We start from the raw sequence: 19,097 nt of genomic DNA on the forward strand, positions 1-19,097 counted from the left end.
CAGTCGAGCGTCCCCAGGGCCCGACGGCACTGGATGGGGCTCCGTGGGTGCTCGGATCGACTCACCCGGCGCACCGGCACTTCCGGCCTCCCCTCCTCCGGCTCCAGGCCACTTCCGGTCGGTTGCCGGCGTTCTGTGGCTCCGCGGCTGTAGCGCTGCAGGCAGGCCCAGCTCCTCCTCTACGTGCAATCGGCGATTCCGCTCCCGGCGAAGCCTCTGCCGCTCCCAAAATTTCGGCAATGGTAGCCGCACGGTCTCTGGGTCTGGTCCGCCCCACCCAGCTGGTGAGGGAAGGATATGTGATGCGGATCGATGCGGGAAGCCGCTTCTTCCCGGGAGCCTCCCTAAGCAGCGGCCGCCATCATCGGCTGCTAGCCACGCCCCCCGTGGACTCTATGTTTAAATGCCTTTTTGTCTGTTTTCTTACCCTTAATGTTGCCTTTGTTGAATAGTTTAGGGGTGTTTTTCCGAGCGGGCCCCAAGAGGGCAACTGTCCTGGGGTGCGGGGGGAGAATTGTGTTCTTCACTATCTTTATGATTTCACGAGCTGCTCTACTAGTGCCCAAGATGCTCTCCATTTTCCAGCATGCCACCAATCCACACAGCACTTCCTGGGCTCTCATGGGTTGGCCTGGGGGTGAGATGGGAAATTGCACTCCCCCTCCCCTTGTTGAATGGTAGACTCACATGGCTAATACACAGGCTAACACATGTGTTCCCCAATACCACATCATTACCTGGAACATGCTGGGCATCGCCACACCGACAAAGCATTTCCACATTTAAGCTTATCTCAAGAGGCAACATGTCCACATAGCCATTTTCCAAGAAACAGATCTTACCACCACTGAAAAACACAAACTCCCTACTAAATGGAGTGGACAGGTGCATGGCACCATGGCCCCCTCCTTTGCCCGTGGGGTGCTAAAATGGATTGCGCTAGGAGAACCATAGGTTGTGACCACACAGAAGGTGGATACGGAAGGCAGATATGTGGTACTGGAAGGTCAGCTAGACAGCTCACCCCTAGCATTGACAGCGATATATGCTCCCAACACCCACCAGGGTGAGTTTCTCGAAACCCTGACACGAGGCTCCTAAGCGACCCATCCTCCCCGGTCTCTGGGGCAGTGACTTCAACTGTGTTCCGGATGTGGTTCTTGACTGTTCCATGCATCCCCTCCAATGCAGTTGCCTCCAGACGTCCCACTCAACATCTTCGCAAATGGGGGACCCACATGCAACTTCAAGACGCATGGCAGCTCATACATCCGACGGGCCATGAATATTCCTTTTATTCCCATGTACAGGACGTACACACCAGAATTGCCCTCCTGAATGCACAGCCCACCTCGGCACGCAGCTGGCCGGAGCAGAATTCCTGGCACGGACCCTGTCTGATCCCTGACCACTGATGCTCACCATACGATGGGTGCACTTGTTTGCCCTCAAACCCACTTGGCGTTTACAAGTGGAAGCATTGTCCAACCCTCCTTTTACGGCAGAACTTGCCCAATGCATAGAGCGATACTTTACGCTCAACACTGGCACTGCGACCTCGCAAGCCATTCGGTGGTATTCCCATAAGGTGATGGTACACGTCCATTGCCCGTCAACCTCATGGGAGATACGCAGGAGGTTATGAGAGGACCTTATGACCACTGAATGCGACTTTCGCTCCCTGGAAATATGAACGGCCAATCAGGCAGCCACAACTGATCAACTCCAATGATAGCGCAATCAGCACAGTGAAGCGGAACAGACTTTGAGCAAGCTGGACTATAGGCAGTGCATGGCCCTGCAGCATGCTGAAGGTGACCACTCGGGGAAATTGCTATTGTGGCTAGTATGCAACGACCAACAACACACACCCATAGATGTCATACGCTCAGCCGATGGTGAGCTGGTGACTACACGGCTGGATATTAATGGGGCCTTCTGGGATTACTACAGTGAGCTCTATTCTTCCCCGGCAACTTCATGGCCGCATAGCATGCTAGAATTCTTTGACACTCTACATCTGATGCATCTAAATGCCTTACAACGGGCTGAACTGGATGATCCATTGGAGCACGCAGAGGAGCATAGAGCCATATCCCCAGATACTGATGGCCTATCCATTGAGAATAATACCACTTACCTTACACAGGCCACACAACGTCTCCTTGACATCTTCAATGAGGCCAAGGAGCGGGGTATATGCCAGATTCGCTCAGCGAGGCCCTTATAGTAGTCTTTCCCACACCCCGTAGGAATCCTGTGGACGTCCGCTGTTATTAACCACTGTTACTGCTCAATTAGGATTGCAAAATCCTGGGCAGGATCCTGGTGAACCATCTTCTACCCATCATACAATAACTGGTCCACTCAGAACAATCTGGGTTACTCCCAGGTCGTTGTGCGTTCCTGAATGGTCCTCGTGCACAGTACTGCATCTGATGCTCGACCTAGGGTCGCGGTGTCGTTCGATATAGAAAAAGCATTCCACACCCTGGGCTGGAACTATCTATTCTCAGCCATCACCAACATGGGGTTCGGCCCAGGATGTATAGAGGGCCAACCCTGAGACCTGTGCCAAAATGGGAGAGGTAATTTCGGATAAGTTCACCATCCCCAGAGGCACAAGACAAGTTTGCCCTCTGTCCCCCCTCATCTTTGTTCTCACCATCGAACCCCTGGCCTGTCAGCTCGGCCACTGGGCAGTGGACTTGGGCATTCGTGAGCAGGACATGTACCATATGATCTCACTGTGCATCGAGGATGACGTGGTCTTCCTGCAGGATACGGGATCATCCCTCCCGGACCTAATGCAGATCAGGGATGACTTTTCCGTGATCTACGGCTTACAGGTAAATTGGCCTAAATCGAGCCTGTTTCCCCTGGCACATGTACCAATCGACGACCGGCTGGAACCCCTGGAATCTCACCTGAATTGGTGCTATGACACCTTTAAATACCTAGGAATTGAGCTATATCACACCGAACGGGACCTCAACAAGGTAAATCTGGATAAGGCTGTAGGATCCATACGCCGGTCACATCTCTACTGCCGCTTGGTTTCATTATCTCCACTAGGCATGTTGCAATTTCTGAAATGCTTGTACTCCCCCGTATGTTATATTTTTTCGCAGCCCTACCCATTGTGCTCCCTAGGAGCTTTTTTCGTGAACTCCACGGTCTGTTCCTCAAACAGTTCCGGAGTACAGGCCGTCGTAGTGTAGCGCTACCCATTTTGCAGCGCCGACTCACTCAGGGCAGACTGGGGGCACCCAAATTAAGCTTTATTACCCTGTGCACAATTACAATGGCCTATGACCTGGCTCGGATCCGGAACCACCCTGAATCATCACTTGTACGTGCAGCACCTGACTGTCTGATCCTACCATCCACCTTGTCCTTGACTTTTTAAAAATTATGGTAGCTTGCTCCTGCTGGCATAGGTACTACACCCAAAGGGCCAAATCCTTCCCTATTCTCGCTCAATCTCCATTTGGGACTTGCCGTTGCTATGACGGACACAGATGTGTATTGACTCGGCCACCTGGAACTGTGTGTAATCACACATACGAGTGATCTCTACAATGAGGGCGCGTTCATGTCATTCCAATAAATGGTCAAGACTTATGGATTGAGCGCTGGTCAGTTCTTAACATATTGCACTGTAAAATGGGTTGTCCATGAGACATGGGGTACGGGGAGACCAAGCCACCATCATCACAGGCCTTAAATACACTGTTGATGGCTAACAGCACGTGACATGCCATCACATTCTTGTACTTGGCCCTCAACACCACCCCACCTGATCCGGAAGCGAGGGCGCATGCCAGGTGGAACACAGAGTTATAGCAGCCACACTCTGATGCAACTTAGGTTCGCGCCTTTCAGATGGCAAAGAGCATTTCCTGCAACACTAGGGTCCTCTTAACTCAGTTTAATTACATTCACCACACTTATCTCTCCCCTGGCTGTATTCAGTGCATGCCCGGAATGTCCCCAGTTTAAATTGCAGAACGCAGATTTCATACATATGGTGTGGGCATGCACACCAATATCATTGGCGTGGAAAGAAGTCACCACAACAGTGGCGGAGTTGTCTAGCCACCCGCCCACTTACACCCCCGAATCCGGAGATTAGAGGATGGCTCTGCGTGCTGCTGACATGGATCAGAGTTGAGGCACACAATCTCAGACTACTCCGCATGAGAGGCAACTCCCACATGGGAATGAATGTTGGGAGTCTTATCTGGTTGCAGACTGGACTCAGAAGTTCAGAATCTGGTACTCACGAACCTCAGACCTCTCAAATTGTTATCTCAATATTTGTTCTGTTCTTTTATTTTTTTTCTCTTTCTCCCCCTCCCCAGTCTCTTCATAAAATTGAAGGCTGCACAGCACATCCTGTATTTGTCATCACAAATCGTACATTGATATTTGACATCTCAATTCTAAATATGTACCTTGATGCCTTAATGTACATACACATCTTATGTTGAGAGCTCTATTGTTACTCGATGCAATATGCAAGTTGTACTGCTAATAAAAACCATAAAAAATAAATTAACTGCAAAACATTAAATAAATTACCAGATCAATTAAATATAAAAATAATATTTAAAAATTAAACAAATGATATAAAATTAAACAAATAAACAAATGATAATAACAATGCATATACAGGCGCGGCCCGTGGAGGGAGATGCGGTAGGGCAGGCAGGCGGGGCGGAGGACGGGCAGGGTGGGGGGGTGATAAATAACGGAATCTGGAAGATTGCAGGTGAGTAAACAATTAAATTAATAAAACGAATTTCGTAGCGCGCCCGGCATCACAAAATGCGATGCAGGGGGCGCTACGAAATTCGTTTTATTAATTCTGTTTTGGAGTGTTGACAGACATTGGCAGCCAATCAGAATGCAGCTCGTACTCGGGAAGGTACAGAGTACAGTAAGCTTACAGTAAGCTTATGTAGATATATACATTTTTATTCAATTTTCTCAACAACTACTGGAGGGATTTACACCATTTAAACAAAAGGCCGTACTGGGTACCAGTCCCTACCATTTTGCCAAGTTTGGTGTAATTCCGTTCAGCGGTTCGGGCTGTGACCGTGTCTAATCGTCCTATGGAAAATAACATGGGGAAAACACGTTTTGGGACCCCCCTTTTTTCTCAGCCCTCACTTGACGAATCCCCCCAAAACTTTCAGGGAAGGAGCGGAGTGGAGCGGACCATCTTCTTTGAGAAATTCGCCGAGATTCATCAACCGGCGCCAAAGTTATTCCCAATAGAATGTAGCGGATTTCCTATGGAAACTAGGTCCTAATTATATATACCTACTGGCGACCGCCAGTAGGTAATATATATATATATATATATATATATATATATATATATATATATATATATACACATACATATATATATCCAACTAGACTGGCCCGGGCAGAGGCTTCCGAGCGCTCTCTTGGCGGTGCGAGAGAAATTGCAGCAGGGCCCCGCTGCTAGTAATTCCATCGGTTTCTGCAAGGAGTATGCTGATAACGAGCTGTGGAAATAAATGAAAATTTAAACGACTAAAATTGTGGTGTAGTCGTACTTGAAACCGGGAGTGCGGGAGAACCTCTGCCCTTGCAGAAACCGATGGATATACATATATATATACACATACATACACACAAACATGTACATAATTAAACATTGAAATAATGAATCACTTAAAAAGAAATTGTTTATTCCTTAATTAACTTCCCAAATGATACTCCCACAGACATAGTAGCCCACACTTAATTATTTTAGTTATATTTTAAGTATAACACAATTAACATAATGAATAATCAATTAAATACATTAATAGTTGTCAATGATTACTTAATGTTCCACCCTATACCCCTACAAATCCAACAGCCTGTATAGAATATATAACTAATAAATATAATAAATATAGTTAGGACATAATAATTAAATAATTAATAACTGTTAATTAATTACATTACCACCCTACAAACCCAGCAGACCACACCTAATATAAAACTACAAAATATAATTACACAATTACCAATTATTACATTAAAAATTAATTGTTAATCATATTTAATTAACTACCCACCCAATTTCTCTGCAAACCTAGCAACATGCTGTGACATTATAAATTACTATTAGCAATGAAATTAAAAATTCTAGATCACTTAAAATGTTCAACTATATTTAAAAATATCATTAATAAATATTTCCTATCACAATATGTTTTCCCAATATTTCTGTAACTCGATATTTAAAAATAAATATTTTGTCCAAATACCTAATCTTCACTAAACCCCTCAATTCACTGCATCCCGGTTTAATTTGTTGGGGGCTGATTAAAAATGGCCTGATGATAAGACACAGTAATATCGCACATGAGGTTACCAATGCTGGGCAGCATTACCATGTCTTTTCGGGGTGATGCAAAGTTGGAATATCTAGAATGAGGCATTACATAGGAAAAGTGGTTTTACTTCTCCTTTTTGAGCATGATGTTCTGAATTCTGTCCAGTTTTCTGTGCATCTTTTCAACTGAGTTTCACATTTGTTACATTTCCAAAACTACCAGGAAACTTGTAATTCAGTTTCTAATAAAACATTTTTTGCTGAAAACAGGATTACTGGGTGACTCGGACCCAGACCATGGATGTTCTTTTCAAAGGGCTCTCAAACACCCAAAGAGTGGAGCAGTACTATAGCAAACTAAGACATAACTTAACAAATTAACAGGAAAATTACAGCATGCAAATTTAAAAGCAATTCAAATGCTTTTCAGAATCCTATTGTAAAATCACTAACGCCACTCATCCCCTGCCCTGTAGCAGGACCGCCCTCCCCAACTAAACACTTCTTATGCTTTCTATTCATAATACCATTTTATGTTTCTGCTTCTTGCACTGCGAGAATGCAGTGGGGCGAAGCTCCTCTGACAACATGGAGGAGCCACCCCTGCATGTTTCGGACTTTGAATGGGCACAAGTATTTGGAAGGGTGTACACTGCTTCTCATACGAATTAAGATTAACATTATTAGGGCGTGGATATGACATCCTAAAAGTAAGGTGTTCTTCGAAGGAATATCCGGATAGAGAGGTCAATACAGATGATTGCATTTCAAAGCGTCCAATACTCTGAGCAACAGTGAAACTACCAGGAGAATTAAACAACAGCTTTAGAGTCCCTACAACCTTTTTTTCCTTTCTTAAATCTCTATTCTCATCTTTTGGACATTTATTATAATTATACACTCCAACATTTGCAAAAATATGCATAATGGGAACTGTAAGTTTAGCCATAAGTTATTTTAAATACCTCTTTATTAAGGTTTTACGTTATTTAACAAATCGAGGAGCACTTCAAAGAATTCAGCATTATAGCATAAGTTCAGGAGACATCTCTGTCTCATTAGAGCCAGTATCTAACTATTGTCTGATATTTTAACGATATCACTTATTCACTTTTTTATTACTTTAAGAAATAAGGAAAAACACACAAATATTTCAAACTTAGACCCCTTAACATGAGTCATCGTTGGCCACCAATAATCAATCAGTATGTTCGTTGAAGATCCGAGTCCATAGCAGACAGCTCACGTGCAGTCAGTATAATCATCATGAAGTGTTTCAGCATTGTAAGCATCCACCAAGACCCATTTGAATATTGTGTGATAGGCACCCGGCCACAATGTGTTTGCCAGCAATGCACACTTGTTGAGCGTCAGTTCTTCCACACTACTCTATCCTCTCTGTTCACCAGTAATCTACGCCATTTTGTATGGAGGCCTACCACCAGGTTTGGCCTGTATCGATAGCGATATAGTTTCCCATTCCCTGTGGTACACATCTCTCACATGTCCTCTGTTCTACAACAATAGCTACTATCTCCACTCGTCTCCATTGCTTGCATCTGCCAACCTAGCATTAACTCCAGTCTGGCTTTTCACGCCATGGCTGTTTCTTTTGGAAAGCATCCATGTTAGTTCAAGAAACTTATGTGTATTCCTGGCAGCCTTTGGCCTATGCTTCTGTCTCAGTATACAAACGAGGATATCCTGCTCTAGTCTCCTACCCTTCGGTAGCAAAGCATCTGTGTTCCAAGATTGTGCAATGATCCCAAAGTCCCATACCACATGGTGGAAATTATCCTGTGGGGTAAAACATCACAGATATTGGTCAACCGAACACGTACATTTTCGCTATATTTTTAGGAGTCAAATACGTTTTATGCAGAAAATTATACTGAGTGAATTCTATTCCGGTATTTCTTTGTTCACCTCAGGATATCTAACCATTCCTGTTCTCTGAATGCCTGCCCAGCTATGATATTATCTACTTTGGAGTTAAAAGTAGGGATATTGAATTGTAAAGGGTGCACACTGTAATACCACCAGTACCAAATGTTAGCAATGGTCAAAGGGTGGCAACAGAGCAGGTTTGTGGTTGTCTTCTCCCCATTTTCATGTGGACACTCTTAACAATATATGTTGTGTGATCAAATGATCATCTCTACCAGGTGTCCTAGAGTGAACCATATGTTTGAAGAGTACCATTGGAGTGAAGACCCCCTGCAGTCACCTTTGCAGCCTCATTCCATGACTGGGTACTGTAGGTCTTTGTTAGCGCTTTAAATTGTGGGAGACACACTTAAGAAATCGCTGAACAAAAGATACCAACAATTCTAGTGGTGATAACCACCTCCGACAGTTCCGAGGTATTTTGAGAGACTTCAGGTGATGTTTAGCCAGGGGACAGTTCCCCAGCACATCTTCAAGTGTGGTGATGTTCCTTGAAGATGCCCTAATTTCATCTCGTTCTGGGTCAGATACACCCGAGAACCCTCTCATAGGCCATTTTACCCAAGCAGCTAGATAATAAACCTCCAAATTGGGAGACCATATTCCCCCTTCCTGCAGCAGTCATGTGAGATTACCCAAAGCTACTAGTCATCTGTCCTTACCCTAAATCAGTTGAATTAGCAGGGAGTTCAGTTCTCTGAAGACTTTCCTAGGTAGTGGAATGGTAGCACTGCAAAGTAGTATAGAAGTCTGCGCAGGAGCATCATTTTCAGTATGGCTACGCGTCCTATCAAAGAGAGAGAAAAGCTGCACAAATACGAGAGACAGTATTAGCTATTACCCAGCCAATAATTCTGAGATTAATAGGTTTTCGCCATGGTATACTTGGATGCCTAGGTATTTAAACGTGTCAATTTCACATTTAAGTGCAAAATGACTCGCTCACAAGGCCTCTGACTGGCTTGCTCCAGTTGACTTGAAGGCCAGATATGCAGCCCAAATTGGTTAATAGTGCCATTACCTCTGGCAGAGGGAACTCTAGATCTCTCAGATATAAGAAGGGGTTGTCTGCATCTAAGGTGACAGGATGACATCTACATTGTAACCTAATCACCTCAGGTCCTCCTTCCCTTGCAGTGTACAAGCTAGCAGCTCCATGGCTAAGCGAATAAAAGTGTTGACGGGGCATTCTTCCCATCTGCGCCATTGTATGAACCATTGGTCTGAAATCGTGCGTCCTGTGTGGCCCATGGCTACGGGCTGCATGTACAAAAGGTTCCACCTTAGAGTATTCTGCACCAGCCCATCTTTGTAAGCACTACAAATAAGTATGGCCAGAGAAAAGTATCAAACACCTTTTCTACATCATTAAATGCAATTGGCTGCTAGTTTATCAGTGTGAGGGAAGGGTTTACCCATAACATGGAACAGGTGGAGAAGGTGTTACGACCTACAATGAAACCACATTGGTCAGAGAAAAAGATCTCTCAACAAATCCTATACCCTCTTTAATATCAGTTTGCCTAAAATGTTACATTAAATGTTTAAGAGGGACAGCGGTCTGTAGGAATGTATGCATCTGCATATATATTTAAGAGATGTGGAGGTACTTCTGCGTTAAATGAGATGTAGAATTCCGGAGGTATAGCGGTCAGGCCTGGGCATTTTATCTGTAGTTAACTGAGCTATTGTTTTAACTATCTCATCTATGGCGATAGGTTCTACCAGGGCAGCAATCTGGACTGCCGTAACATGTGAAAATGAGGTGTGCGGGAGAAAGCCTTTCATATCTGAGGCGGGTAGTTCCCGGAGAGATGGCGAAGTGTATAGAGACATGTGATTGGCAAATTCTCTATTAATCTGTCTTTGGGTTTGTACCAGTTCCTCACTGAGATTGTGAATAGCACTTATTGGTGTAGTCACGGACTCAAACCATAATATCCATGGCAGTAGGTGCCCGGCTCTGTCTCCTTCATTGTGTTATCCAGAAAAATATTCCAAATTATCCATACTTATGAACCGGTCAGTAAGCATATCCGTTTTGTAGTCCCAGCTTCTTTGAGGTCTGAACAGACAAGAGAGCAAGGCCAAAGAAAAGGTGGTAAGAGCACACACTTTGTGCTGTGCATTTTTAACTCTAAAACTGATGTTTTTTTCTAATCTTGACTTTAAATGTCTTTCCTCGTTTTCCTTAAAACTGTACTAAGGCTGATAGAAGTCAACCCAACCCCCTAATAAAATCTAAAAAAGAAGAAGGAAAAAAGACACCCCTAAGACTAGCCCGGGCGTCTTAGAGATGACTTATTCGGTTTGTGCTTTAACCCGTTGGCTGCTTCAAACGTTCTGCGCCAGTGCTGAACGTTCGAAGAAACGGGAGGGGCCATGTCGGCCGACAGATGTGTGCAGCACTACCAAGGTAGTGCTCGCAACGACCGTTGGCCGACGGCAGCAGCCAACGGGTTAAATTGTGTTTGAAAAAGTGAATGCACCACTCGCTTTTTGGGTGGTAAAACAAGTTTTTTAGGGCATCATTTGCCCGCCATCCAGACGTAGAAAGGGACCACCCGCCAAAAGTGCGGCGGTCCCGTGGGGGTGATTATGATGCGCCTGCCACACTGGGGGGGCGTATCCTGCATACTTGACATTGCGACAGCCGGTACTTTTACCCCTGCTCATCGCAATGCCAAAAAGCCATGTTGTGCATTTTCATGCACAGCATGGCAGGCACCGTGCAGTGCCTGCCATGTTGTGCATGAAACTGCAGAGGGGTACCATAGGTACCTCCCATGTGCACCACCCACCCCACAACTTCCTGGGGGCCCGCTACAGGTCCCCAATAGCAAAGATCGCATGCCTTGTTGCCGCCACGGAAAGGCACATTCTCACATGTATCGTAATATGGATGGTGGTGTCTAGCAGACACCGCCACCATATTAAAACCTTTTCCGCCCGGTCGACTTGTCGACTGGGCGGAAATGCGGCGGATGGTCTTCCCGTCCGCCGCGGTACCCCCGCCATACTAATGGCAGGGGAAGTGGGTGGCGGGGGGGAAGGATGTAGGGCAAATCGCCCCCGTCCGCATGGCGGTGGCGATCCGCCATACATCCTAATGGGCCCCTGAGTGTGCGAAAAGCATTAGTTAGTGACTTTACATTTGGGCCTTACCTGCAGGATTGAATAGGAACTGCAAAGTGTGTAGTGACCTGATTGTTTCCAAGGAGACTGTGGGCTCAAGAGGATTTCTTTCCCCCTCTACACCCAGTTTCTGCTTTACTAATTGGGCCAAATCCACCTGAGCAGGCCTCCATCCTCTCCTCACACCTAGCACAGCCATTAAAATAGCTTTTTGTTGGTTGTTTAATCCGTTGCTCTGACTGGTTCCTAGGGCTAGAGTTTGTATTGGGCCTAGTCTTAGGGATCCCATTGCTCTTGGCATCAGGGCTAGTGCTCCCATTGGCCTAAAGTCATCGGATCATTGGGGCTATTTATCCTTAAGACTCAGGGCAAGTCGGCCCGGGCGTCAAAGGTAAGGGTGCAGAGGACAAGGACAACTGCCTGTTTGGGCCAAGTCGGGTCTAGGGCAAGAGATGTTGCTCATTTCACAATGTAAAACTACTCTCCCAAAAAGAGCCAAAAACACAGCCATATTAAAAAATATCCAAGAATCAACTTCAGCGGCCATCCTAGTAAGAACATTTGTCAACAAATCTTTAATGACACACGTTTTTTCTAGAAGGCCTAAAAAGGCATACATACACCTGTTTTTTAAAAAAACAACCTAACCTGGGCAATCAAGACCTCAACAGTTGCATACCTATAGCAAATGGACCAATCTGGGAGAAACTTTCCAACTTCCAAACTGGCTTTTATCCAGAAAGAGGGACGGAATCAGCCCTAATCTGGGTCTGGAATGACCTTAACTACGTTCTGGGGACAATGACCTTTCAGCGGTCTTTAATACAGTGGATCAATAAACACTCGTCCAAAGACTTGAGGACCCTTGAGGAAGTCAGTCTAGAGGGCACAAACTCTCATTTGGATCACATCCTACCCACACCGTAGAACAAATATTATATATTATACATACCCCCATTCTCTTCTAAACCATACATAAATAAAGCAGGAGTCCCTTAAGGCTCACTCATCTCACCCATGCATTTCAACATCTACACCTAATCACTATTAGATCTGATCAATGAGTTTGACATTACCTTCTATAACTTTGCAGATGACACAAATACTTCTGAAAATGTATAGCCCAAAAAACACATTAAAACATCAAAACTCTTCAATTGCCTACAGGCTGTTGACCAATGGATGTCAGGGAGCCACCTCAAATTGAATGCCTCCAAAAAGCAAGACATTCATCTGTGGCAACTGGAAAACAGACAACCCTCTTTGCGCCTGACCTGAAGTCTAGCACCACCTCCAAAAATATCTAAGGAGGAAAAAACCTTAGGATAACACCATGTACATCAAACTGTCAATGAATCCACAAGTGGAAAAGGCAGCCAAATCAAGCTTCCTCACAATAAATCACTGCACGCATCTTCCTGCACCAAGGATTCCCGCACAAGTTTCAACCTACCATCCCTTTGTCCTAACAAAATTGGACTATTCTAATGCAATGATCTGTATCATGGCTAAACCTTGTCAACTATGAGCAAAATACAAAGAATTCAGAACACTGCCTCAAGACTCCTCCTTCATGTAAGGCCACAAGTACACATCTTTTCCTGCCTTGAGGGTGCTACACAGATTACCAGTTGCCAGAAGATCCTCCTTCAAGCTACTGTGGATCACACACAAAGCGATACATGGTAGCAAAGGACCACCCTTTAGCAGGAAGAAAATCAACAAATACATACAGCAAAGGAACCTATGCACAAGAATGTATCTCCACCTCATGATTCCAACATATAAGGAAAAAAAACATGAGTACAAAATCTTTCTCTGTTCAAGGAGCCAAACTATGGAATTCCCTACCCCCAAACATAAGATCCACAGACAACCATCTCAACTTCAGATGATTAGTCAAAAGCTGGCTCTTCCCCACATGACAAGTATACTCACTACTCATGAATGTACCACAACAGAAGACTCAGACATGACAAACTATACTTCTCACTGTTCAGAAAATAGTTCTCGTTATACAAGTACGCATCATTGTACTTTGAACTATGCCCTCTTCTATAAACAGATACATTTATAAAAGGGGGAAATTATATATCACACCTCAGGATACATCGGTATATCAGACCATCAAACTTGGTGATTCCATGTACATACAGGTGTATAGAGCGTTACAAAAGTCAGAGAAAATGTCCTCTTTGGTTAACAAAGATCCATCAATTACAGACGCTTCATACATCGATACTGCATCGTCAGAGCATAAACGTTCTCACTCTCAAAAAATGTTCCACAGATTGTTTATTACAAAGTAAAATACAATATAAAAGCCAAGTTAAAAAAAACATATTTTTCTCAAAAAACAAGAATTCATACATCAATAAAAATAATATCTAAATGCAGAACATCAAAATAAATTAAATTTGTGGTAAACACATATACAAATATGCAAAGAGTATAGGTAAAAAAATCGGGAGAAAGAAATATTAGAAATACAAAGATGTATAGAGCATTACACCTGCTTCTAATAACTACAATATGTGCCATGTGTATATGTGTCTGTATAAGTTAATTGCAGTTGTTTGACACCATAAAAAAATGTACCACATGATAAATGAGGAGCGCAGACCACGTAAATATTCCTGCTTCAATGTACATATGGGTATTTATATAGAGAGGGGTTCAATCAAAATCAATATAGCTAAACTTTACCAACATCATGTGTATAGATATATATGTAGAAATTATTTACATTTTGCCATTATAAAAAAAACTTCTGTCCTTCACAACTAACAAGCACACACAATCACTATTTACTTTCCATTTTCTAACCCACTCCTATCATTCTATCACTACCCCAAACGCGAATAAACACACAAGAAATCAAGAGCACAGTCCTAACACAGCTAATGCACAAAAAATAAAAACAATTAAACATTGTACTAACCTACTAATTACTAATCTTGGGTTCCAGAGTAGTGTGCTACTCGCCACAAAGAGTGCCTTAATGCCTTGCCTGGGATAATAAGCACTATATAAATACATTTACAATATCATATTTCTTTCGGTGTCAACCAGTCCAGGTCTGTAAACCACACCAAATGCAGCGTCAGCTTTACACAAAAAGAGGTCTAAATTCAATTGGCTAGTGTCACAACCTTAAAATCATTCTATTCAGTGGCCATCTATGTGCTCAACAATTGCGCACAAAATGGTGTGCCCCCAACAGTCACTGTCTGTAGGTGTCACGTGGGGATTGCTGGGAGGGTGGGGGAGGGGCGATGGGAGTCTGGAGGAAGGCAGCAATAACCAGTGCTTTAAATGGGCTGGTGCTGTCCGGTACGTAGTACCCGCACTTTTTTACTTTGAGAGGGAGTGTACCCAGTTCAGACATAGCTATATGAAAATCATTCTTGACCCTCTGCCTCATGGGAACAGTCCAGACCGAACTGCCAAGCCATGCCTTCCCTGGACCGGAATCAAGCATCCTAGGACTGGTTTCGGGCTTTCAGCCCATATCAGCCAGGATAGTTTGACTCCAGTGGCGTAGTAAAACAAAAAGATGATGGACGGTCTGGACTGTTCCCATGAGGCACAGGGTCAAGAATGATTTGTCCATCATCTTTTTATGTTGCATTTTCTCCCCAAGTGGGAAGGGTATGCCCAAACGTGGGTCCCGTGCTCACTACGCCACTGGAGTCAAGCTATTCTGGCTGATGAGGGCTGAAAGCCTGAAACCGGTCCTAGGATACTTGCTTCCGGTCCAGGAAAGACAATTAAGTTAGTTTACCTAGCCAGGTGTTGTTCGGGGCACAAGCTCATACAACTCTCCTAGCACTAAGACACCACACACTTGATGGCTGGGCGCTTCACGGACGACATAGCATTGTAAACAAATGTCTGATGCCTTGAAAACAAATTAAATAAATTGCCAGCCAACAGCCGCACGTAAAAAACAACCTCTTAATTCGTTCACTGTCCTCCTTGTTACTCCTTCACTAGATAGATAGATAGACAGATAGACAGATAGACAGATAGACAGATAGACAGATAGACAGATAGACAGATAGACAGATAGACAGATAGATAGATTGATAGATTGATTGATTAATTGATTCTTGGCAACACTGATTCTTGGCAACACTGAAACCACAGGCCACCAAGAGGCATATATTTTATAAGTATGTCATTGCGTGTAGTTTGTCGTGTACTGCTGCTTATTTGCATAATCAAGCAGCGGAGGATAATAAATGATGGGGACCTGTTACAAAATATGGCGGTGGAGCTAAAAAGAAGTCCCTTAAACTGACCACTTCAAAGATAGACAAAGAGTTTTGGGTTCTGCAGGGCCGCAAGAGGGGTCGGGCCCCTTGCACTACAAGGGACTAGTTACACCCCTGATAACACGTCGCAGTCCGGAGAAGTTTCCCGTATCTGCTCTCTGCCGGCCTCGGATTGTGAATGTCAGATTTGTATCAGCAGACGACACGCTGCAATCTAGGCGGCACAGCGACAGAAGGTGACCTAGATTAGACGGCATTGTGCGCTCACGCCAAGTGCTCCGGTTGAATGGCAGCTGTGCCCGGCTCCGGCGCATTCATATTCAGATTCAGCACCAGCCACAAATCACCAAAATCACAGGGAGGGCCGCTCCAGACAGACAGACTGCCGCCGTGCGCCCCTGGCCGGGGCCACAGACAAATCCCCAGCTGCGCCCACTTAGCGCTTTCTGGTGGCGCACACTTTACTTCAGCAGACAAAAGCGCCCAGCAAAGCAGCACGTGCCCTTCTTTCTACACCACCACAATAACTGCGCAACTTCACGGCCTGCGTCCAAGACGCCTTTAGCCGGCTCTGATGTTTTACTATGTACTATGGCGGTCGTGTATTTTGTTTATAATGGCAGGCTGCAAAGCGCAGTCAGGCCAACAAGGTTTTGGACAGCGCCATATAAAACAATAATATTACATATATGATGCGCATGTTTGTTTCTAGATATGACAAGTAAGTTTGCATAAGCAAATAAACAAAACCTGAACAGCGTGTGCGCAGAAAACAGCAAATTAACCCCTCTTTTAATCTCTGGAGGTAATTTAACAGAGAACGTAAAAAAACAACGAAAAATAGTAACTTCTTTGCAATTTTCCAGTTGCACCTGCATGCAGGTCTAAAAAATACACCATAATTAGAGATGCTACAGTCCTCTTCAAGCAGACTGCATCGGCCCCACCACAATCGTATATGAAACTTTATTCGCTGCAAAACGATGTTCTAAATAACCAAGAAACAGACTTTAGAAAGCAACAACAATTAATAATAATACGATCAAGCCCCGAAATCAAAGCCCCTATTTAAGCAACAGAAACGCTGTGCTGACTCATCACATTTCGGACGCGCTGCAAGTATTTGATCTGGCGCAGATCTGGCTTCAAGGAGCAGCTGAGCACTTTACAAAGAACATTTTTATTGCAGCAGGAACATTCAAAAGAATGGTAAAAACAGGTATTCGTGTGAAACGTGCAATCGAAAAAACACATTGTAAAGTTTTTGGATACGTATGTGCATTACACAAATAAATTACCATATTGTATGAATAAAGATACACATGAATATGACAATGTACAAATGCAAGACAAACTCTTCTTTAATCTGAAATCGATAAGGTAAATCGACGCTTAATCTGGCAGCTCTAACAGCCTTTCGCTCGATATGCATTGCAGACAACAATCCCCAATTGCAACAGGTGGGAAAGTGCAGCTTACTTTTCAAAGAGACGAGCAGCACGAGGTGGAAGACGAGCAGAGAGCTGACCGGGGCCATGTCCGCCCTAGGAGTTCATCCTCCGCCGCCGTGGTCAGGGGTCCGGTCCCGCAGTGGCCCGCTCCTCATCCCACATCACCTCTGAGAGCGGAAAAGGCACAGTGCCCGCAGCCGCATACCCGCTCTGCGCGGAGACAATTTGCACCCTTTGGTTCCAGCGGCTGCTGCGCTGGTTAAGATTCTATTAGAAGAGGCCCGGGTGATCTTTCAAACCCGGCGCAGACTTGTGGGTCAGCTGGACCGGAGCGCCTCTCGCAGCTGGCTCTGCCGACCAGCTGGAATCCAGCCGAACTGAGGGTGATGCGCTCAGTCTCTCCACAAGTGTTCTGCTTGTTGCAGGAAGGGTCTATTTTATTAGTATAGTATTTCATCAGAATATGTATACACGTATAGTACTAATTCATTTATTATCTCTTTTTAAATGTATTGTATTAGTATTGATTGAACAGTTTTGAACTCTTATTCCCATAAGTGCCTTGAAAATTAGCAGTTTGCATTTTAGAGCTTTATAAAAAAAAATTAGGAACTGCATAGCTGAAGGGACATTGTCACAGGATCTTTGTGACTCCGAGTCCTGACACAATCACTACTGTCAGAGTCGGTTGCATGTCAATTTATCAAGGTCGACATCAACCTACGAAAATATCGCATCTGGTTTATTGCCCACCATTGGATCATGTGATTATTTCATGCAGTAAATATCCAGTGATATAGGTAGGGTATATGTATACCCGTTATCCTTGTACAGGACCACTGGAATTAGGCGGCAGTGGGGGACCAAATTATGTAGCAGGGGCGACTAAATTATGTGGGAAGAAAAGCCAACTTAAGTGGCATATGCGGCACATTTTGTGATAGTATTATTTTGATATTTTGACAAAAGCTAACACTGTTTGGGCAAATGTTTCTCCTTATTTGTTCCAGTTTAATAACCAAGTACAGCAATAAGCAACAGAAAGGGGACAAGTCAACCTTTCCAAAGGTCCCTCCACTGCGTGATAACGGTCTCTGTGTTCTTAGTAACTTTTGATTAATTTGAGCTAGAAACAGTTTTTTATTAACATTTTCATATTATGCAGCAGACTATGTGGCAAATACAGCACATCCAAAACTATTTGGAAACACCACAATCACAAAATCACATAAATACTGTGGAGTGGTCTTTTGCCATATAATGTAAACAGTGCAAATGTGGCACTTTGAATCAGCCCCTTGGTTTTTGGTCATCACCTCCACAAATTAAGCATTGCAAGTAGGGCCAGTTATCTGAAAGGCGATGGTGATTATACAAACATTGGCAAATGCAACATGTTTTGCCTATGTGATTAATAATAAGCTGTTTTTTGTTGTAAGTTGTAGCTTGGTGAGTAGTTGTACAATTTTAAGATTGATATTAAATATAATAGATATCACAAGTGCTATGCAGGCGAATCCTACGAAATCACTGACTACTGTTAGTCTTTCAGTCTTGGCAATGAAGTGCACTTCTTAGGCAAGTGCGTTCATTTAATCAAGCGTCATCCCTCACAGCGGAAGAGAGCCTGTGGCTGAAGTTTTCTGACCGGCTGCCCCAAGCAGTATGCTGTGGTGGGAAGAACACAATTTGAATGACAGTTGGATAGACTAATGGATGACAAGGGCTGATCCAAAATCATCTCTATGTATGTATAAAGATATGCGTGGTTCGCTTGTATGGCTGTGGCTATGGCTGTCTTTAGACCAGACCCAAAAATGCCTAGTGTAGACCAGGGTGAGTTTATTAGGCAATCTGGGCTTGGATTCTGCATTGTTTTACGAGGAACATCCTATACCGGAGCTTCATGTCGCAAAGATATAG

At 44.1% G+C, this 19,097-nt stretch overlaps 1 protein-coding gene across 1 annotated transcript in view; it reads right to left on the minus strand.

Annotated features, from left to right (window-relative positions):
* CRB1 (crumbs cell polarity complex component 1) overlaps positions 1-17,324 on the minus strand; it is an 878,642-nt gene extending 861,318 nt beyond the window's left edge. Inside the window, exon 1 of the mRNA XM_078644026.1 lies at positions 17,203-17,324. Within this exon, the coding sequence (XP_078500152.1) occupies positions 17,203-17,260 (58 nt within the window). The 5' untranslated portion in view covers positions 17,261-17,324. The remainder of the gene's footprint in view (positions 1-17,202) is intronic.
* Between the last annotated feature and the right edge of the window lie 1,773 nt (positions 17,325-19,097).

Source organism: Lissotriton helveticus, chromosome 1_1 (assembly GCF_964261635.1).
Source record: "Lissotriton helveticus chromosome 1_1, aLisHel1.1, whole genome shotgun sequence".
Taxonomy (NCBI): domain Eukaryota; kingdom Metazoa; phylum Chordata; class Amphibia; order Caudata; family Salamandridae; genus Lissotriton; species Lissotriton helveticus.